The sequence below is a fragment of the Rhinopithecus roxellana genome, chromosome 12 (assembly GCF_007565055.1).
Source record: "Rhinopithecus roxellana isolate Shanxi Qingling chromosome 12, ASM756505v1, whole genome shotgun sequence".
Taxonomy (NCBI): domain Eukaryota; kingdom Metazoa; phylum Chordata; class Mammalia; order Primates; family Cercopithecidae; genus Rhinopithecus; species Rhinopithecus roxellana.
Window position 1 is genome coordinate 24,299,799 of NC_044560.1, and position 21,580 is coordinate 24,321,378.

General features: G+C 58.2%; 1 protein-coding gene across 4 annotated transcripts in view; it reads left to right on the forward strand.

The window, feature by feature from the left end:
• Nucleotides 1-21,580, forward strand: part of SKI (SKI proto-oncogene) — an 88,948-nt gene that overhangs the window by 58,761 nt on the left and 8,607 nt on the right. For 2 of the 4 annotated variants that reach the window (XM_030943028.1, XM_030943029.1), the window contains exon 2: nt 18,262-18,483. The exons of the other annotated variants lie outside the window; for them this stretch is intronic. In XM_030943028.1, coding sequence (XP_030798888.1) covers nt 18,262-18,483 — 222 coding nt within the window. The remainder of the gene's footprint in view (nt 1-18,261; nt 18,484-21,580) is intronic. 4 annotated transcript variants of the gene reach the window in all.

The following is a 21,580-nucleotide window of genomic DNA, read 5'->3' on the forward strand; positions in this document are numbered from 1 at the left end:
CGGGCGCGGTGGCTCAAGCCTGTAATCCCAGCACTTTGGGAGGCCGAGACGGGTGGATTACGAGGTCAGGAGATCGAGACCATCCTGGTCTACACGGTGAAACCCCGTCTCTACTAAAAATACAAAAAAAAAGTTAGCCGGGTGTCGTGGTGGGCGCATGTAGTCCCAGCTACTCGGGAGGCTGAGGCAGGAGAATAGCGTAAACCCGGGAGGCGGAGCTTGCAGTGAGCTGAGATCGCGCCACTGCACTCCAGCCCGGGTGACAGAGAGAGACTCCGTCTCAAAACAAAAAGTAAAGTCTGATCACAGCCCCTTCTCACAAGGGGGCTGCCCCTCCACCCTCACTGCTGTAAGTGCACTGACCGGACATTAGAATCCCTCGGAACGGTCTCGGAAGGAGCCGCTTCTGGGGGTCTTCCCTGACCAGCCACATACCTTTTAGAGAGAAACCTGAAGACACCTGAGAAGGCAGGCAGTGGTGGAGAGCTTCAGAAAGAGCCCAGTGGCACAGTGGGCGGGTGGGTGGTGGTTGGGCTTGTGCGGCACCAGGGCGGTTTCCCCGAGCCTGCTGGCTCCCAGCCCTCCACCCTCATGATGGGGCCTGGGTAGTGACTGCTGGTCACCCTTTACTCCCACCCAGGAAAAGGACAAGAGGCTGGGCTCCCCGCCAAGGAGCGCTTTCCGGGGACACTGGCTCTCGGGGGCGCCAGTCCTGTCCTTGGCTCCAGCACATGCTGCTCGTGGCATTTGCAAGGGTGGGTCTGGTCCTGAGCCCCCGACCTGTCACCCTGGTGTGGGCCCAGTGACCTCAGTGAGCCCTTCCTGTGCCCTAAGCTGAGCCACTGTGTACACCGAAGAGGAGGCTGGGGTCCTGTGTGCACCTGGCCCACTTCCCTTGCCGGTGCTGGGACACGGGAGCCAGTCTCGGACCCTCGCCGGCCAGCAGCTCCTGTGGCTCTGGGGGTGCAGGCATCTTGGCTGACTAGGGAGGATCCCGTGGGAATGACCCCATGCCGTGACCAGGGAGGCACCCCCGTTCCCCCAGCCGCCTTTGTCGGGGATCCTGAGAGGTTTTTTGCGGAGGCTGGGTCCCAGGCTGGGGACCGAGGGAGCTGGTGCACCCCTCCTGCAGGTGAGGCTGTCCGTTTACAGCTGAATGCTTCTCCCCCATCCTGCACCGGGCCCCACTCAGTCTCCCCAGCATGGAGCTCTTGTTGCTGGCCCAGGGCCTGTCCAGCCCCTTGACAGGGCAAGGACTGGGACCCTCACAAGGGCTGGGCCTCCTGGGCAGTATGTCTCTGTGAAAATGGGGATGAGGAGGTGGCAAGCGTCACCTTTTGAGGACGGAGTCTTGGAGAGGTGTTGGCTCTCTGGGGAGGGCCCTGTGATCCTCCTGCAGCCATGTGGGCCAGGGCCAGGACCAAAGCCATTGTGCTGTCACTGTGGGTTTGGTGGCTGCTCCCTCTGCTCAGATATTGCACTGCAGGCCTGGGCCTCGGCTTGGGGTTTCTGTGTCTCCATGTTCAGGACAGGCTTGTGGCTTTGGGTACCACGAGGGGCTCTCCAGCCCAGGGTGCTTCGGGGGGCTGCCCCTCAAGTGCATGTGGGGTGCTGGGACGCAGCCCTGCTGCCCATGGCCCGGAAGTCCAGGCAGCTCTGCACTGACCGAGCTGTCCCAAGGGCACGGGAGGCCCATCCACTCGAGCTGAGGCCCGGCACCATGTTGTGTCGGTTTTCATGGCGAGAAAACATCGTGGGCGTCCACTGGGCCTGGAGGAGGCTGGAGGCCGAGGCAGCAAAGCCGACCCGCTGGCGGGTGGGGGCCACTGTGGCTTCCCCTTGCTGCAGGAGTCGGGGAGGTGCTTGTTTCCCTCCAGAGCTGCTGTCTGCCCACAGCCAGAGCCCTGTCAGCAGGTGTGGTCCTGTGCCACCTTCTCCCCAGACTCAGACCCTCCCCTACTCTTGGAGACCCTGTCCTCCGGGCCACCCCTCTCCATGAATGCCTGGGGCTTGGGATCCATCTTCTTTCCACATGGGCCTCCCCTCTTGGGTGTAACAGCTGCATCAGAGGCCCAGAGGCCGGCCCTGGGGGGCCCAGGCCCCAGCACAGCGTCCTCCCTATTCCACTGGCCGGGCCTCTTGGGTGATGCCAGAGGCTTCCTAAGGTTGCTGCTCTGCCTCTAGATCCCTGACCCCTGGCCCCATGCTGCCGAGACATCCTGGTAGGGTTGAGTTCCCTCCTGTCCCACCCTGAGGTGGCCAGAGAAGAGCCTCCTGGAGGTTCAGGTGACGCGGCCTGGGTCAGCACGGTCGAGGCGGAGCTGCCCTCAGACCTCTTTTGTAACAGTTACCTCCTGGAAACCTAAAACCTAATTGGGCAACGGCAGCTCTGAGTCAAGTAGAGATTGTCTGGAAGAGATTTGCCCCGTGCTGTGGAGCAGGGCGGATGCAGCCGAGGTGCCTGGGAGCAGGGACCTTTCCCCGGTGGGCTCGCCCCAGTGGCGTGGGGTGGTAGAGTTCAAGCTGTCACCGACCGGCCCAGAGGACCTGCTGTCCGTGTGGACCTCTTGTGGCAGCTCTCTCCTGCCCTGCACCGGCCTGTGAGCCCTCCCCGGCCCCTGGGTGGCTGAGGGCTCCAGGCAGGGAAGAGTCAGGGAGGGGTGGATGGCCGGGCTGGCTGTAAGAATGACAGGTGGACACGGGGGCCCACCTTGGCCTGTGTTGGGGTCCTGGTGGCTGGAGAGTGGGAGTGGGTGCTCTTGCTGAGGGTCCGACCCTGTTCCGCAGTGCAGCGTGGAGGTGGTTTTCGTGCCACACACAGAGCACAGGTGCACCAGGCGGGCGTTTCTGATGATAAGAATTCATAAGTGAGTTTATTTTGTAAATTAACAGGACAGAAAAGCCTTTTTGTTGTTGCTAAAGTTTTATGATTTTATGTTTGGGCCCACCAGGGTATCTGGAGGCTGGGGGCAGTCGTGGCTGGGGTCAGAGTCTGGGTTGGAGATGGGTGTCATGCGGCAGGCAGTTCGTGTGGCCGTGTGGACTTGTCCCCATCTGTCTAGTAAATTTCCATCTGCCCTGACGTCAACTGACTTTTTGACATGCATTTGGAAGGTGTTAACAAATGGGCTTAAGACTCTTCCAGGCCGGGCGTGGTGGCTCACGTCTGTAATCCCACCACTTTGGGAGGCCGAGGCGGGTGGATCACCTGAGGTCAGGAGTTCAAGACTAGCCTGGCCAACATGGTGAAACCCCGTCTCTACTGAAAATACAAAAAAACTAGCTGAGCGTGGCGGTGGGCGCCTGTAGTCCCACCTACTCGGGAGGCTGAGGCAGGAGAATGGCGGGAACCCAGGAGGTGGAGTTGCAGTGAGCTGAGATCGTGCCACGGCACTCTAGCCTGGCCAACAAGAGTGAAACTCTGTCTCAAAAACAAACAATAAAACAAGTCTTCCTTTGAAAGTTTTGTTTTGCTTTGTCTTTTTGTTTTTGTTGTTTTTTTGAGATGGAGTCTTGCTCTGTCACACAGATTGAAGTGCGGTGGTGTGATCTCAGCTCACTACAACCTCCGTCTCCCGGATTCAAGTTCTCTGCCTCAGCCTCCCTAGTAGCTGGGATTACAGGCGTCGCCATCACATCTGGCTAATTTTTGTATTTTTAGTAGAGGTGGGGTTTCACCATCTTGGCCAGGCTGGTCTTGAACTCCTGACCTCGTGATCCACCCGCCATGGCCTCCCAATGTGCTGGGATTACAGGTGTGAGCCACCGCACCCGGACTTTTTTTTTTTTTTTTTTTTGAAGACTGAGTCTCGCTCTGTCCCCCAGGCTGGAGTTCAGTGGCACAATTTCGGCTCACTGCAACCTCTGCCTCCTGGGTTCAAACGATTCTTGTGCCTCGGCCTCCCGAGTAGTTGGGATTACAGGCGCCCACCACCATGTCCAGCTAATTTTTGCATTTGTAGCAGAGATGGGGGTTTTTACCATGTTGGCCAGGATGGTCTTGAACGCCTGACCTCACATGATCTGCTCATCTGGACCTCCTAAAGTGCTGGGATTATAGGCATGAGCCACCGTATTGGCCAGAAGGTTTTTTTGTTTTTTTTTTAGGTTGTTTTTTTGAGATGGAGTATTGCTCTGTCGCTGATGCTGGACTGCAGTGGCGCAATCTCGGCTCACTGCAACCTCCACCTCCTGGTTTATGCCATTCTCCTGCCTCAACCTCTCGAGTAGCTGGGACTACAGGCGCCCGCCACTACGCCCGGCTAATTTTTTTGTATTGTTTTAGTAGAGACAGGGTTTCACCATGTTAGCCAGGATGGTCTCGATCTCCTGACCTCATGATCCGCCCACCTTGGCCTCCCAAAGTGCTGGGATTATAGGCGTGAGCCACCGCGCCCGGCCTTTTTTTTTTTTCAACAGTTAGAAAATCTCCCAGTCGCCTTGCCAGTTTGAGTGTGGTGGGGGGTCCTTGCTCACCAAGGTGCCATGTGGCCGTGGCTCCCACGAGTCCTGGGTGGTGGTCACCAGTGCACGTGGGCTCTGTTCCGTGTAGCCAGTGTGTTTGGGATGCTTTTTGTCTAAGAAAAGTTCTACCTTGTGTTGAAACCTGGTCTCCCTTTTGTTGAGCCCTTTCCTTTGAGTTATTCAGGGGCTCTGCAGTCAAGGCCGGAAGTGAGCCCAGGCCCCCATGAGTGTGAGTCCAGGAGTGCCAGGGCCAAGCCGGGTCCCTTGTCCAGAGAGCCGGGGAAAATGCAGCTGAAGCTGCTGACATAGAAACCCTTTGTCCCGGCCGGGCGCGGTGGCGCAAGCCTGTAATCCCAGCACTTTGGGAGGCTGAGACGGGCGGATCATGAGGTCAGGAGATCGAGACCATCCTGGCTAACACAGTGAAACTCCGTCTCTACTAAAAAATACAAAAAACTAGCCGGGCGAGGTGGCGGGCGCCTGTAGTCCCAGCTACGTGGGAGGCTGAGGCAGGAGAATGGCGTGAACCCGGGAGGCGGAGCTTGCAGTGAGCTGCGATCCGGCCACTGCACTTCCAGCCTGGGCGACAGAGCGAGACTCCGTCTCAAAAAAAAAAAAAAGAAACCCTTTGTCCCTGCGCCACATTCCCGCCCAACTGGTCATAGTGAGTTTTAGTTGCTATTCAGCATCATTTTAAGTAGGGAAAAGTTGGACATTTAAGTTATTACTGTAAGTGTTACTCTTCATCTTTTTTTCTTTTTTCTCTTTTTTTGAGATGGAGTCTTGCTATATCGTCCAGGCTGGAGTGCAGTGGCGTGATCTCGGCTCACTGCAACCTCTGCCTCCCAGGTTGAAGTGATTCTTCTGCCTCAGCCTCCTGAGTAGCTGGGACTACAGGCGTGTGCCACCACACCCGGCTGATTTTTGTATTTTTAGTAGAGACAGGGTTTCACCATATTGGCCAGGCTAGTCTCGAACTCCTGACCTCGTGATCCACCCACCTTGGCCTCCCAAAGTGCTGGGATTACAGGCGTGAACCCCCATGCCCAGCCTGCTGTTCGCCTTTACCTTGTGTAATGCCAGTTTAAAATGCAAATGCAGGGTCGGGTGCAGTGGCTCACTCCTGTCATTCCAGTGGTTTGGGAGGACAAGGTGGGCAGATCACTTGGGCCCAGGAGACCAGCCTGGGCAACATGGAGAAACCCCATCTCTACAAAAATACAAACATTAGCTGGGTATGGTGGCGTGCCCGTGGTCCCATCTACTCGGAGGCTGAGAGGGGAGGATCAGTTGAGCAGCCTGGGAGGCGGAGGCTGCAGTGAGCTCAGTGAGCTATGATTATGCCACCGCACTCCAGCTTGGGTGACAGAGTGAGACCTTGTCTCTTTAAAAAATAATAAAATGCAAATGTAAGAGTGTTTAACTTGTGAAATCATCAAAATTGCACAGTCGTGATTTGTACCCCAAATAATAAAATGCATGTGCATGTTATTCTCAGCACATCAGTGAAAATGCTGCCTAAATGAACTTGGCTGTTGGAGTTCACTTGACTCGTCCATGTGGCCACACAGCCCTCATTCTGAGTGAGAACAGACTGCGTGTGGGGGCCGTGGGCGCCTGTCTCCCTCCCTGCCGAGTCTCCAGTCGTGGGCTAGTGGGAGAAAGTGACTGGGTGGGATAAACACGACCTCACTGGACGCTCTGCACACGGGCTGGGAATGGCATTGGGCTCGCGTGTGGCAAGTGCCGCCTCCGCTCATGCGGGCGCCGTGGTCACGGAGAACTTTGCTTATAGAAGAACATCTTATCAAAGGTGAAATTGTTCAGAATGCCAATGATTGGGACAGAGCGTGAAGCCCAGAGCGTGGCTGCATGCCCACGAAGCCAGCTTTGGATGGAAAAGTAACGAGTGGAGGGCATTTTCTTCTCAGACCTGGTGGTCCAGCCATGAGCGCCCAGCTGCAGGCTCCACAGTGGCCAGCTCTGGGTGAAAATCTTGACGGCCCCTGCGCGCCCTCCCACCTGGGGTGCCCTGGCCCGGGGTGCACATGTGCTCTGGACCCTGTGCCGTGTGGGGCTCCAGGGCACCTGGAGACTTTGCCATTCTGTGTGGGGAGGTGGAGACGACTGGGGAATGCATTTCTTTAGATTTTAAAGATGAGAGAGTGTTGGCCTTGGACAGGAAAAATTCCAGTTTGGCAAGAAATGGAAATACCCAGTTTTTTTTTTGAGATGGAATGTCGCTCTGTCACCCAGGCTGGAGTGCGGTGGCACGATCTCAGCTCACTGTAAGCTCTGCCTCCCAGATTCACGCCATTCTCCTGCCTCAGCCTCCCGAGTAGCTGGGACTACAGGCGCCCGTCACCACGCCCGGCTCATTTTTTGTATTTTTAGTAGAGATGGAGTTTCACTGTGTTAGCCAGGATGGATAATGTCCAGACGTTTTATCCAAGTCCAAGTAGCAGTGTCGGTGGTAGGTGCGCTCTGCCTGTGGGTGGGGGTGGTCTCTGTCTCAAGGTAGGCTACAAGGGTCTGCCCCAGGGAGGAGGTGGATGCGGCTTGCCTGTGTCACCTTCCCTGCGTGGGACGTGGGGGTGGTCTCCCCCAGAAGGACAGGACTTGCAGCCGCAAGATGGATGGATGTCCCAGAATCTGCCCTCACCTTGGGGGATGAACCCAGGCTCCTCTCTGTGGCCTCCAGTGTGTCCCTGATGGACCAGCTTCCTGCACAGCACCGCCTGCACTGCTCCTGGCCCTGCCTGGCCCTCGAGGGCTGCTCTCAGGGCTGTTTCTTGTCTTTCTTTTTTCTTTCTGTCTTTTTTTTTTTTCTGAGACGGAGTTTCACTCTCGTTGCCCAGGCTGGAGTACAATGGCACAATCTCAGCTCACTGCAACCTCCACCTGCCGGGTTCAAGCAGTTCTCCTACCTCAGCCTCCCAAGTAGCTGGGATTACAGGCATGTGCCACCACACCTGGATAATTTTTGTATTTTTAGTAGAGACGGAGTTTCTCCACATGGGCCAGGCTGGTCTCGAACTCCTGACTTCAGGTGATCCACCCGCCTTGGCCTCCCAAAGTGTTGGGATCACAGGCGTGAGCGACCGTGCCCAGCAGGGCGATGTACCTAAAGGCGTGTGTTCCATTCCCTGGATTCGTGTCAGTTTGAGGTTAGGAGTGAGAACACGATTGGCTGTCGTCATTTCCTGGGGGAGTGGCTCTTTTCAGAGGCAGGCAGTTGTCCTTGCACGTGCGTGCACATTAGTCTGCGTGCGCGTGAGACCCCTGGGTGGTTTTCCTTTAGGAGGCGTGGGTGTATTTTCTGCTCCCTTCCCTTGTCCTGAGTGGCCTTGGTCGGCCACAGAGTCAGCTGTCCGTGGCTGTCCGTGGGTCACCTCCGTGCGTGGATGAACCTAGCCTGAGGTGGGCTGTTGTTGGCCTACTGGGGTTTTGGGGTCATGGCAGTGCCCTCAGGCTGGCGACTGTGGGGGTTTTGGGGGTCATGGCAGTGCCCTCAGGCTGGCGACTGTGGGGGTGGGGACCTTGTCCCGAGCACCAGGTTCCTCTTCATCTCTTGATCCCTTCTTCCAAAAACGACTCCCTCTTCCAGAACCTACCCTCTCCCCCACCGTGTGTGTGAGGCCTGCAGTTGTGTGCACAGAGGCCACCCACCCATGTTGAGCTTCCTTGGGTCTGCTGGCCTGGCTGACCTGGCCTCCCTCTGGGCAGCACCTGGCTGGCTGCGGGTCCCCTCCAGGTGGCTGGAGCTGCTTCGCTCTCCCTGCGAGTCCCCAGTGCCGCCTGGTTTTCCTGAGTCGCATGCGCCTATCTCTGAGCTGTCGGTGCGGTCAGCTTGCTACACCCACCTGGGAAGTGGAGCTGGGGGAAGGTCGTGTTCTGCGGGAGACCTGGCGGCTCAGAACCAACTGTCCCTCCCTGAGGAGCAGTGGTTGGTGAGAAAGCATACAGAAAGGCAAAGGCTGGAGACACAGCTCTTGTGTCAGGTTGAGCCTCCCTAGGCGGGGAGCGCAGAGACCCGAAGGTGGCCCTCCTGCCTCCTCTCTGTCGGGGCTTGACAGCCGTCTCCGCGGCCATGCCTGTTTGTCTTCATCCCTCTTTGGTGAGGGGGGCAGGTGGCCAGATGCCCATTATAGGCCACCTCTCCTGCCAGCCAGTCTTCGAGGGCGGGTCACCACGTGGCCACTTTGTGAGGCCCCTCCTCTAAGATCAAACGTGGTGCTGCAGAGCTGCACCAACCCCCAGCCCCACGCAGGGCAGGGCAGGAGAACCAAGACCGTGGGGGTGGGGGTGCAGCGCAGGTCGCGCTCCCCTTCCTCAAGCCCACGGTGTGCTCCTTGTCCGGCCTTTTGAGATGACCACAGCTCTTGGTTTGGCCCCACAGCAGCATCTGGGTTGATGTCCCTGATGAGGTTTGGAAACAACAGAGCAGGGGTTGTCCTCTTCCACCGAGAGCCTGGCCTGCCTCTGGGCAGCACCTGGCTGGGCTGACTGGGCAGAGGGAAGGGGTGGCCTGGTCAGGGTGAGCATGGGGCTCTCGCCGCTCCATGGAGGGGGTGCAGGAGGTGCCTCCAGGCCATGGTGCACAGCCCCTCCTTGGAATCTTTCCTCAAGGTCATAGGATGGCTCTTTGTGCCCTATTATGGAGACCCTTGCCCACGTGTGCGGCGCCGGGGGTCCCTGTTGGTCAGGGATGTTCCAGGGGTGCGGAGGGAGTAGGCGCCGGGGGTCCCTGTTGGTCAGGGATGTTCCTGGGGTGCGGAGGGAGTAGGTAAGGCAAGGGTGATATTGGTTGTAAGGGGTGGAGTCCTTGGTCTTGAGAGATGAAGAGATCCGGCAGGGCCCGGCAGAGCCTCTGCCCCAGGCAAGGCCCGGGGCTCCTGGGAGCAGGGGGAGACCTGCTGTGAGCAGAACTCAGGGGTGTGGCCGTGCTGGGGACTCTTGACTGCAGTGTAGGTGTGAGCTGATTGGGGGTAGGCCAGCCTTCTGTGCAGGACACCTGGGAACAGAGGGGACAGGGCCACTGCCCTGCGCTGCTCAGCCTGACCGCCTTCTCTGGTGTTTGGTGCTGCACGTGTTTCTGAGCATCTGAGATGAGGCCCCAGGGCCTTTGCTATCAGACGCCAGGGGAGAGAGACCAGCCCCAGAATAGCAGATATCCCGTGGGCTGGGGTCGTCAGAGCCTCTGACCTCATCAGGGGCTCTCCAGAGTTTCCTGTGCGCAGCCATGTGTCTGGGCCAGCGCTGGGGGCAAGCGATGCCTTCTGTGGTTTGAGATCTTGTAGGCAGGAGGAGGAGGAGGGCACCTCCTGAGATGCCTCGCTGGTTTGAGGGCTCCTTCTGCCCCAGCTGGCGCCTGGGTGAGGGTTGGGCCTGTGGAGCCGTCCTGTCAAGCTGGGGATGGCAGGACGCAGTGTCACCCCTCCTGCCGCTCTTACGAAACACTCTCTTAATTAAGTCCGATTCTTGGTGAATCAGCCTTCCAAGAACCGCGACCGCAGCATCCTGTGCCGCTTCTGTGTTCCGCATTTTTCTCTTTCTGCAGTGTTTCCTCTAATTCTGGATGGAAAGGCCTGTTTGTCTCCCTCAATCTTTGGCGAAGTGGCAGGCGGCCAGGCGGCCATTACGGGCCGCGCCTCCCACCAGTCGCTGGCAGGAGCATCCCTCACCCCAGAACCAAAGCAGCGAGGGGACCCAGCCGAGTTGTGGATGCAGGCGCTGAGGATAATCGTGCCAGCTTGCTGTTCCTGGGAGTCTGTTTATTCTTTTAAGTTATTTCAGCAGTTACCTTCCAGTGGCATCAGAGGAAAAGAACGATCCATTTGCCCCAGTCTGTCCCCTGGGGGACCTCTGGCTAATTTTCTGATTCCGAAAGTGAGGTTTTGCATGGCTGTGTAGCTACCCCTCCGTGGTCGGCCCCGATGTCATCAGGCTGGTTTCAAATCTGGGGTCTGTGGTTCGAGGCTGAGTGCAGGGCTCAGGCTGGATGGGAAGGGTAAGAAGAGCGGGTCCAGACTTCCCGGGGTCAGCACACACATCTGGGGTCGTCGTGGGGCCCATGGCTGCAGTGCTTGGCTGTTGGCCCCTGGTGGACACCTCAGACCGAGGTCCCAGGAGAACCCCAGCGAGGTTGGGGCTGCAGAGGGAGCCCTCCCCTGGACAGCAGCTGGACCAGAACAGAAGTTGGGCCCCCTCCCACCCCGCCACCCCCAGTCTCTGCAGCCCCACCCTCCTTCCAGCACCTTCCCCCCTGGCTGGGTCTTTGTGTTTTGACGCCCCTTGGCTCTGGCATTGTGGGGGGCCCCCTGGGGCATGAGGAAGAGGGCCAGTGCCAAGGCCCCGAGGAGCGCTACTAATTGCTACTTGGTTTCCTTGGAAAGATTTGGCTTTTTGTCATCAACAGCGTCAAAGTAGCAGCAAAGATGACCTACTTAAACGAAAGAAAGATCCAAGTGAACCTTTAAAGCTGGTGTTCTCACTTCATTTTGGGGCTTGGGGTTGGCTTGCAGATTCAATCTGTTTCCTCTGTGCCACAATAATCAGAAAATAGGTTAATTTAACCCCAATATGAAATGCGAATTATCATGTGTGAAATATTAATGGGACTTACAAAAATAGCTTTATAATTTCTTGAACTGTGAAATCTTCAGAGAAGGCCCATAGCTCACATGTTGAGCCGATTCCTGAGTGAGGGTATTTGGGGGTGCACCTGGAGGAGACAGCGATGGTCTCGGCAGGGCTTGTCTCCATAGTGCCTCAGCGTGAGCTTCTGCCAGTCCCCAGAGAGGGGTCCCCGCGCCTCCCCACCCTGGTCAGAGCTGGGAGTTGCCATGTAGGAGTTGCCACGTAGGCGAGCACAGTCCACCCCATGCTTTGGGGGTTTGTCCAGGCTTTGGGGTGGGGCTTTGCCTGTAGAAGCTCTGAGCTGTGCTGCGTGACCACAGTGGGGTGACCACAGTGGGCTGCCCTGGGTGCCCCTTTGAAGGACTGAGCAGTGGGGTGACCCTTCATCCAGCAGACGTTCATCAGGGACCTGCTGTGGGCCGGGCTGGGGTCACCCTCAGGACTGAGTGGGGCAGGCCGCCGTGTGGAGCAGGGCTTTGGCCCCCACAGGGCTTTTGTTTCTATTGCTTCTGTTGGCGGTTGGGACTCACCACGTCAGACCTGAGGTTCGTGGTGGGATCCCCCGGCATGGCCCTGGGTGGCTGCCCGGCGTGCTCGGGGAGCAGGCACGGACCCTGCGTGGTGTTGCTCTCGGGTCTGGAACGTCCAGCCAAGGGTTGGGGCCTGCTGTTGTCGCTCCTCTGAAGATGAGAAGCCAGGGCGAGGCCCCCACCAGATCTGGAAGGTTCTCCTGCATTGCCCCCTCCTTCCAGGCACACTTGGCCGCCCTCCTTTCTGCGCGTCTGTCCCCACCATTGTGCTCTCTTCTTCTCTGGACTGCGTTTGATTTCTTTGAACTGTTTTTATTCTGGAAAGTTCTGCTCGAGCATCTGGTATCTCCCTAGTGTTTGGGATGTCTCCTTCTCATTCCCCTGTGTCTTGCTTTAAGCTGCGTGTCCTCGTGTTCCTGCTGCCCCTGTTCTTGGGCACTGTTCTGTCTGGGATCCCCGTGCAGGGCTCCTGGGTCTGGTGGCTGCTGCCCGGCCTGAGACTGACTTACCTGTCCCAGCCACCATTTCCTGGCTTCTTCAACTGGCGCCTTGACACTCGGTGCCGGATGAGCAGTCCTGTGGCTGCGGGTTCCCGGCATCTGTCCTGGGTTCGGCGTTGTTCCTTCCAGCGCAGTCAGTGGTCGCTGCGCCACCATGGTGGTCCAGGCAGCAAGGTGGTCATGGGATGGGTGCCACTCTGGGTTTTTCCTTCTCCTTTAATTTGTGGCCTCAGAGGCTCCTCGTGGTTTCTGAGGTGCACAGTACATTGAGGGGTGCTCATCTTGTCTCAGATGTTGGAAGGATGTCGTGCAGGAAGGTGCGAGGGTCTCGGGGTGGTCCTGAGAAGCCAATGTGATAGGTGCGGCAGTTTCCTCTTACCCTGAGCGGGGCCTTCCAGAGCCTCCCTCTCACCGGTGCCCGTGGGGTTTGAGCCTGACTGTGAGTCACACCCAGGATGGAGACGTCTAAGGAAGGCCTGATGCTGGGCAGGGCGACGTTTCTAGAAAAGGTTTCATCTGGTGACCTGCTAAATGGCGTGAAAATCACAAAATTGGCACTCATTGCCCATGAGGCTGCTGTGTGGCTGCTTCCCTCAGCAAGGGAATGGCTGCCCCCATCCAGAGCCCCGACTCTCCCTGGCCTCCCCCATGCGTGGCAGGCTTTGCCCTTGTCCCTGTTTGCCCCAAGCTCCGGCCGAGTCCCCGGTCTGCAGTCACCGCACACAACCTGGGGGCATTCTTACCTGCCTTGCCCTGGGCCCTGGTTCTCTGTGGGTGAGGGAACCTCAGCGAGGTTGATGTGATAAAAATCGTGTGTTTTTACTATTCTTCACCCAGAATCTGTGGGTGATAGAAATGTTGGTCATATCTGAGTTCTCAATCTGCAGTTACTTTTTCTAACTTGGAAATACTACTTAGTAGCTGAATTCCTTATTAAAATCTGCTTATTGGCAGGGCGCGGTGGCTCACGCCTGTAATCCCAGCACTTTGGAAGGCTGAGGCGGGTGTATCATGAGGTCAGGAGATCGAGACCATCCTGGCTAACACAGTGGAACCCTGTGTCTGCTAAAAATACAAAAATTAGCCAGGTGCGGTGGCAGGCGCTTGTAATCCCAGCTACTCAGGAGACTGAGGCAGGAGAATGGCATGAACCCAGGAAGCAGAGCTTGCAGTGAGCCGAGATCGCGCCTTTGCACTCCAGCCTGGGCGGCAGAGCGAGACTCCGACTCAAAAAAAACAAACAAACCAAAACTGCCTATTGAAAATAGGAACTCTTTTTAAAATTTAGTCTCTAAGTTACGGTGTTGTGAGATTCCTGGGCGTGGTTTTCAGGTTGCTCTTGTCGCTTTGGTGAAAGGGCTTCATTACCCTCAGGTGTGCTGTTGCGGACTGGTGGGGCGGCTTGGTCCTTCCCGACCTTTCCGAGGAGCTCCTGGCTCCAGCCCCCAAGACCAGGAGTTGTTTCATGGCTGGGGGCTGGAGGCCACCTTCTTTCTTTAGTGGCCAGCAAGATAATGACAGGACTCACAGAGCTGTCAGTGTCACCTTGGTGGTGTCTGGGCACGGTGGGGAGCAGGGTTGGACAGAGTCGGGTTGGGGGTGCCGTGGGAAGGGGTATGACCCTTGGGGGACAAGGGGTCGCAGGGGGCCCCGGGCACAGCTGCGCTGCCTGTTGCCATGGGCAGCATCTCTGGCTGTGGGGTTTGTCTGAACCTGTGTCTTGCCCTTGTTGAGCAAACCCAGGTGGGGCTCAGGGCTGTGCCTGCCATGAGCGGGGATGCGGGCTCCAGAGACCAACCTGACCTCTCTGGCAGGAAGAAGACCACGTCGTGCCGTCTCCTCCTCCCCTGAGCCGGTTAGCTGTCTCAGGGAACCTGTAAGCCCAGACCCACCTGCTGCCACACTGGGCCTTATCCAGGGCCACCTTGTCACGTCCTCCACTGAACGTGGGTCCATGTAGATACCAGCCCCTCAGTCTTGCCCAGAAGCTGTGGGAGGTGCTGGCTGCCGGGGGTGGCTATGCACGTCTGTCCCCATGGCAGGGAGGCCTCTGGGGGCCTGGCCCTCCCCGCTCTAGCTGCTTCTCACATTTTTGTCCTCCCCGAGAGCCACCTGCTCTCCCAGGGCCCTCAGGCCCCCGTCTGCCAGTCTCCTGGCACCTGGGCTGGGGTCTGCGCCAGGCAGCACCCCCAGCAGGGCAGGACCCACCCTCCACAGCATCATGACTGCCAGTCCCTGTGCCTGGGGTGGAGGCCACTCCCACCCAGTGGGGCCCCTCTGAAAAGGAGACTTGACCTCAGGGTGGTGACAGGGCTCTGTGGGATGGCCTCGGTGACAGGGACCAGAATGTTCCCTAAACTGGATGTCAGGCCTCTGGCTGAGATGGAGCTTTCTTTTCTTGATGGGGTTTAGAAGGTGAAAAACTAGGCTTCCAGAGGTAAAGCTGCACTATGGGCTTTGTGGCAAATAAGCGCTGCCTGACCCCAGACAGGTGCTAAAGACTCAAACCTGGAACCTTCCTGGTGTCCTGTGTGTCCACACAGGTGTGCCAATGTGGCAGCTCTGTGCCAGGAGCTGCCCTTCCCTGTCGCGGCAGCAACCATGCCAGCCGAACACCCCTCTGGCTCCTCCATGCCAGCCACGCGCCCCTCTATCTCCCAGGCATCTCATCCTCTCTCGCTCTGAGGGCCGTGCTGTGGTGAAAACCATTCACCTCGACAGTTTGGCTTTCAACCAAGAATTCACTCTCATATTTTTGTTTTTTTAATAGATTTTTAAAATTAAGACTGTATTCACCAGGCATGGTGGCTCACGCCTGTAATCCCAGCACTTTGGGAGGGCGAGGCGGGCGGATCACAAGGTCAGGAGATCGAGACCATCCTGGCTAACACGGTGAAACCCCATCTCTACTAAGAATGCCAAAAATTAGCCGGACGTGGTGGTGGACACCTGTAGTCCCAGCTGCTCGGAGGCTGAGGCAGGCGTGAACCCGGGAGGTGGAGCTTGCAGTGAGCCGAGATCGCGCCACTGCACTCCAGCCTGGGTGACAAAGTGAGACTCTGTCTCAAAAAAAAAAAAAAAAGACTGTATTCAGATATAATTTGCATACCATAAAATTTCTTCCTTCCACAGAATATAGTTTAATGGTTTAACCATCATCATCGAAGTTGAGAACATTTTTGTCACGCCCAACAAGAAGCTCCATACACATGACCCGTCACTCTCCAGGTCCCATACCCCATCCGACACTGATCTTGGTGATTGGCCTGTCCTGGTCATTCCATAGAGTCACATGTGACTGTGTGTATCTGGGCCACGCGTGGCTGTGTGTATGAGAGCCATGCATGACTGTGTCTCAGCCATGTGTGACTGTATGTGTGTCTGGGCCACATGTGACTATATGAGGGCCACGAGTTACGCTGTGTCCGGGCCACATGTGACCGTGTCTGGGCCACACGTGGCTGTGTGTCCGGGCCACGTGTGGCTGTGTCTGGTGTTGGCACAGTATTTCCAAGGCTCCTTCCTTCCTTTTCATGGCTGAGTCATACTCCGTTGTGTGCATAGACCACAATCTGTCTATCCCGTCATCTGTCCCCGGACACTTGGGCAGCTCCACTTTGCTGCTGTGAGCACTCGTGCACAAACTGTCGTGTGGACGTGTATTTTCAGTAACCTGCGTGTACGCCGAGGACTGGAATTGCTGGGCGATGTAACTGTGTTAAGCTTCCGAGGACCGACCAGACTGTTTTCCACAGCAGCAAAATAATCGTACATTCCTCCCAGCAGTTCATAGGGGTCCCTGTGTCTCCATGTCATTATCAACACTTGTCCAAACTAAAAAATTCTAGGCCGGGCGCAGTGGCTCATGCCTGTAGTCCCAGCAGTTTGGGAGGCCGAGGCAGGCAGATTACATACATGAGTCCAGGAGTTCAAGACCAGCCAGGGTAACAAAGTGAAACCTTGGCTCTAGAAAAACAAAAAATACAAAAAATTAGCTGGGCATGGTGGCACATGTCTGTAGTCCCAGCTACTCATGAGGCTGAGGCAGGAGGATTGCCTGAGCCCTGGGAGGTTGAGGCTGCAGTGAGCTGAGATCGCGTCACTACACTCCGGCCTGGGTGACAGAGCAAGACTCCGTCTCAAAAACCAACCAACCAACCAACCCAATTGAAGCCATCGTGGTGGGCCTGAGTCGGCGTCTCCCTGTGGTGTGGTTGCGTTTCCACAGTGAATGGTGTCAGGCAGCTTTGCGTGTGGTTACTGGATGTTGGCATCCTGTTTGGAGAAGTGGCTACTCGAGTTCTTTCCCGTTTGGAAATGGGGTTGTGTGTTGTGTTTTCCTTGCTGACTTGCAGAGTTCTTCATGTGTTCTGAATCTGGTCCCTTGTCAGATACCGGGTTTGCACGTTTTCCCGTCCATCCTGTGGGCTGTCTTTTTGCTATCTCGATGGTGTCCTTTGAAGCACAAAAATGTCATGATTGTTTTCTGGGAAGCCTTGTTCTGTTTTCTGTCTGTTCCTTGTGCTTTGGTGTCATCGAAGCACTTCTGTGGGGGCGGGGGTCTGGGCTGAGGCCGCTGCGTTCCTGCTATGAAAACCCTCACGTACCCTCGCAGCCTCGGCTCCACAGACGGTTCAGTCTGGGAAATGGTTTCTGGGAAATGTTTAAGGAGGCCGTGCACAAAAACCGTCTTTGCAGCGAGGGACATGAGAGCACACGGTGCTGTTCCCACCGGGCCTGTGGCCTCTGCAGGTGAGAACTGGTTACAGGGCCGTGGCCTCTGCAGGTGAGAATTGGTTACAGGGCCTGTGGCCTCTGCGGGTGAGAATCGGTGGCCTCCCTTGGAAATGCTGAATTGAGGTGCCAGGCACCCGCCCAGGCTCTTGGTGTGGGCATAGGCTGTCTTCCACTTGAAGAATGTGGCAAGATGTTCTGAAAACCACAGTTTGTTTGGAGACACGGTCTTGCTGTGTTGCTCAGGCTGGAGTGCGGTGGTGGGATCATAACTCACTGCAGCCTCCACCTTTCGAGGTCCAGAGATGCTCCCACCTCAGCCTCCCAAGTAGCTGGCATTACAGGCATGAGCCACCACGCTGGGCCCACGGCTGAAGTTTGGGTTGTATCCTTTTAAGGAATAGCAGACGGGTTTTCAGCCACACTGAAAAGCTCACCACAGCAGAATGCTGCTGGGCCGTGTACTTCGGGAGCAGGGCTGCAGGCAGGACCTTGAGCACCCAGCCCGCTCACCACGCTGCGGGCAGCCTCTTGGGAATGTCAGAACGCCAGCACAGGCGATCGCCACAGAACCTGGATTGTGGGTGATCCTGCCGCTCCACCTGCTGTGGGTGATCCTGCCATTCCACCTGCTGTGGCCCCAGGGCTGCACTGCCATGTGGACTGTGGCTAGCAGCTTCTGGAGACTTCTTGGTACCTACAACATCTGCGGCACTCCATAGCATTGCATGTTGGTGGCAGCCATCCCCTCCACAGGCCGGTGGCCCCTGTACAGAGATGAATTGGCGCTCACAGACTCACCCTGCGAGGCAGCATTTGCATCTACAGGACTTCCCGGCCCTTGGCCACACATCTCTCCTCCCCCCCCATTCCCGTCGTGGCAGCTGTGCCTGGGTGCAGACGCTGCATGCTGACGAGAGGAGGCTTGGGCCTGCCTGCTGTGCGTGAGTGGGTCAGAGACTGGCCTCTCCATGTGGCGTGTGCATTCCCCTGGAGGGTCCCCTGACCTCATGGCTGCAGCCTGGCAGGAGAAGACACTGAGCGGGACACACGGGAGGGGTTGCAGGGCGGGCTGTGCTGTGCAGCAGGCCTTGGGGCGTAGAGTGGCCCATCCCCGCACCAGGATGCAGTTTTAACACCAGGTGGTCGTGGGCCAAGTGTCCGTGCAGGTGTGGAGACAGAAGCCTGACCCACAGAGCTTGGCGGTGGCCCTTGGACTGACCTGTGGGGTGCACAACCTGCTCTGCCACTGTGCGTTGTTCACATGTGAAGCTGACGCCACAGAGGCCTCAATGTCTGTTTCAGCCAGATACATGCTGTGCCCCTCATGGGGGTACATCTGGCCACTGGACATTGGGGTCCTGGGGTGACTGGGGCTGGTGCCCTCCTGACAGGTCGCTGGGCTGCAAGTTGAACAGGAAACTGGTTTTCTCCACTCTCCGAAGTCCCCCCTGTGGTTGGAGGAAGTTGTGTTGGAGGAAGACGTTATCATGAGTGCTGCTGTGCGCCCCTCCCTGCCCACCACTCACTACCACCTCCCCAGAGTCTTGCCCTGGGGGGGTCCTGGTGTGGAATCTGCCTTCTGTCGTCCTGTGGAGCCTTGCCCGCTGGTGCCTGTGAGTGAGCCCAGGGTGGGTGGATGCCGGGTGGTCATGGAGGTTCACAGCAGGCTCTATGTGTGGTTGTCTTGATTTGGGGTGTGAATCCTCTCAGCAAAGGTTGACTCAAACCCCAGTGTCCCCAGAAGGTTCGAGGCAACGACCGTCAGCACTGAGTGACCAGCAGGGCAGGGATGTGGCCTTGAGCCCTGTCATTCAGCTTCAATGTGTGGAGAAGCGGGCCGGAGCTCTGGGCAGCAGCTCAGGGACACGAGTGACCGCCTCTGCCTCGGGACCACACGGGCGGGCAGGGCACAGCTGGTGCCCATGTCCTCCTCACGGGCTCTGGAAGTGAGAGGTGCTGAGGCCACAGTGGGGGAGGTGGCTGAGCTGACCACCCGGGCTCTCGGTGCCCTGGGAGGAGCTGTCATTAGGACATGTGCAGACTAGGTTCAGCCTGTCTGGGGTGGCTCAGGTGCCTGGGGACGGAGGCCAGCTGTAACCGCTGCTGTATTCAGTCTCGGGTTCAGCGCCGTCCGCCTCTGCGGCGTCTCCCTCGGCAGCCATCCAGGACTCCAGCCTGCCTGCCAGGGTAGGCGACATGGAGCCTCTCCTTGCTCTCGGGGGTTGAGCTCTTGTGTGTTTGGACCCTGTGGGATCTGGCAGGAGAAGCAGCCCCCAGTCTTGTTGAGCCAGGGGCCTGGGGAAGGGAGATGGCAGTTCTGTGACCTTCAAACTCCCTTTCCTCATTGCAGGGAATGGGCCAGTATTTCGCTCTGAGCCCTGAGCATCTGCACATATCAGGCAGGAAAGGGTCCCAAGGCCTTCTTGATGGCTCTTCTCTGTTCTTGGCACCTTGCAGGCCTGATACGCAGAGCCCCCGAGGGTGGGGTGTGCATTTTTGGAGAGCGGCTTTTCTGGGACACCCCTCCGCCATGGGGAGCCGCTGGCTTGCCTGTAGCAGTATACTGTGGCTGCCCCGTTCTGGGCAGGCAGCCACTGCCAGCTCCTCACCTGTTTGGGCCACCACCTCTGCATAGGTCCTGTGGGCTTTGGGCAGGAACTGTTCCGTCAGAGGGCCTAGGGTGTCCACAACCTTGGGCCCACTGTTCCTCAGCCCTGCCCTGGCAGGGGGGCGGCACCTGCACGTGGGTGCAAGCTCACACTCGTTCCCCGGGTGCCTGCTGGCCAGGTAGCTTGCCTGGTCGTTGTCAGGGTGTGGGGAAGGACCCCAGGAGGAGAAGTGGCCGCGGGGCAGCGCAGTGTGTTGGCTGGCCTCTGCTGTGCAAGCTGACAGTGGCCTGAAGGGCTTTGGGATGGCCCAGCCCCATTGCTTTGGTGTGTCAGGTCTGGAGCCGTGCTCCTGCCTCGTGGCCTGTGGGCTCCAGGGGCCAGTTTTGAAGCCCCAAGAAGGGTCACACCAGAGGCCAGTGGTTGTAGCTGCTCTTCCCAGAGGAAGACTCAGCTGTCTGTCACTGGGTGTGGTTTTGTTCCTGACCGACAGCTGACACTGGGGCCCCCGGGGGCCTTGGTAGGGCGGGTGGCATCCCAGGCCTGAAGACGGCTGTCTGCTTCCGTGGGCTTTGAGAAACCAATACTGCTCAGGTGACAGTCCCTCTGAGACTGTCACTTCCTCCAGCCGGCCCACAAGGGCGCAGACACCTTCTGTTTACACATTCTTCTCGTGATGCTGCAGAGAGCTCCCAGTGCCTGATGAGGAGCCGGGGTCTTCACGGAGTCATGTCTCCGAAGGCTCGTCCTGGCCCCCTGAAGACCAGGAGCCTCCCTGGCCCCAAGGATGGTCCCGAGCCCATCTGCCTCAACCCTCCAGATCCACACAGTCCTCGGCCACCCCCACTGAGTGGATGGGGATCGGGGTCCTGGGCCTATGGTCCTCCCGCCACCTCCACAGGGCAGCTGCTGGGGCCCCGCCAGAGCCGTGTTCTCCGACGTTGGCTGTCATGGAGGTGGCCTGAGGTGTCTCTTTCCCCTCGAGGAGTCTCTTGAGTCTCCCGGAGTCAGCGCCAGCTGTTGTGGCTTTTCCCCGGGTGAGAACTGAGCCGAATTTCCGCGCCCGCTTCAGTGGCTGCTTATACAGGAAGCTCCACCCAGCTGGGTGTCCTCGGCCTTCTGTGCCTCTTGGGAGGGTCCGCATGATTCCGGAAGGGGTTCTGCTGCCGCTAGGATGGCACCCGCCCCTGCTGGGCACAGGCGCAGCACCCTGCGGTCAGGGCCTCCGCCAGACGTCACCAACACTCACTTCCCCCCGAAAGCGACCACAGAGAGGGGCTATTTTCAGTCTTTTTTCCTGAACAGCTATTTTAGTGTCTGGAAAAAACCATCCCCTTCAGGGGCTGCCTGCCCTGTGTCCACGGCCCTGTGCGCCCGGACACTTACCTTCCTCCCGCGTCCGCGGCCCTGTGCGCCCGGACACTTACCTTCCTCCCGCGTCCGCGGCCCTGTGCGCCCGGACACTTACCTTCCTCCCGCGTCCGCGGCCCTGTGCGCCCGGACACTTACCTTCCTCCTGCGTCCGCGGCCCTGTGCGCCCGGACACTTACCTTCCTCCTGCGTCCGCGGCCCTGTGCGCCCGGACACTTACCTTTCTCCTGCGTCTGCGGCCCTGTGCGCCCGGACACTTACCTTCCTCCCTTGGGCCCAGGTCAGAGCCAGGCACCCGCCCCTCCCCTGGCCCCACCCTGCTTGTTCCCTGAGGGCTGCAGGGTAGGTGCACGTTCTACAGGGGAGGCCATAGGCTTTGGCCAGATCTTCCCCCAGGGCCCTCCATCCCCGTAGTTGAGGCACTTTGATAGACAGCCTGCCCTGTGCCCCATCTTCCCCCTAGGGAAGCAGGGTCCCTGCTGCCTCCAGGAGGCTGGTTCCTGATGCCGCGTCTTCTCCTGGAGTCCTGGAGGTGGGAAGAGCCCCCGGCCCTGAGTGTGCTCTGTCCACCAAGGCTTCCTGGCTGAGGGCAAGGGCAGCGCCCCCACCGCCCGACTGTGCTGCCTCCGCTTGAGGTTGGCCTCAGCAGAGTGAGTGGGACCTCACCCCGTGAAGGGCTCCTTGCCCTGTGTGGCCTCTTCTGCATTGGCCCGTGGTGCAGACCTGGCACTAG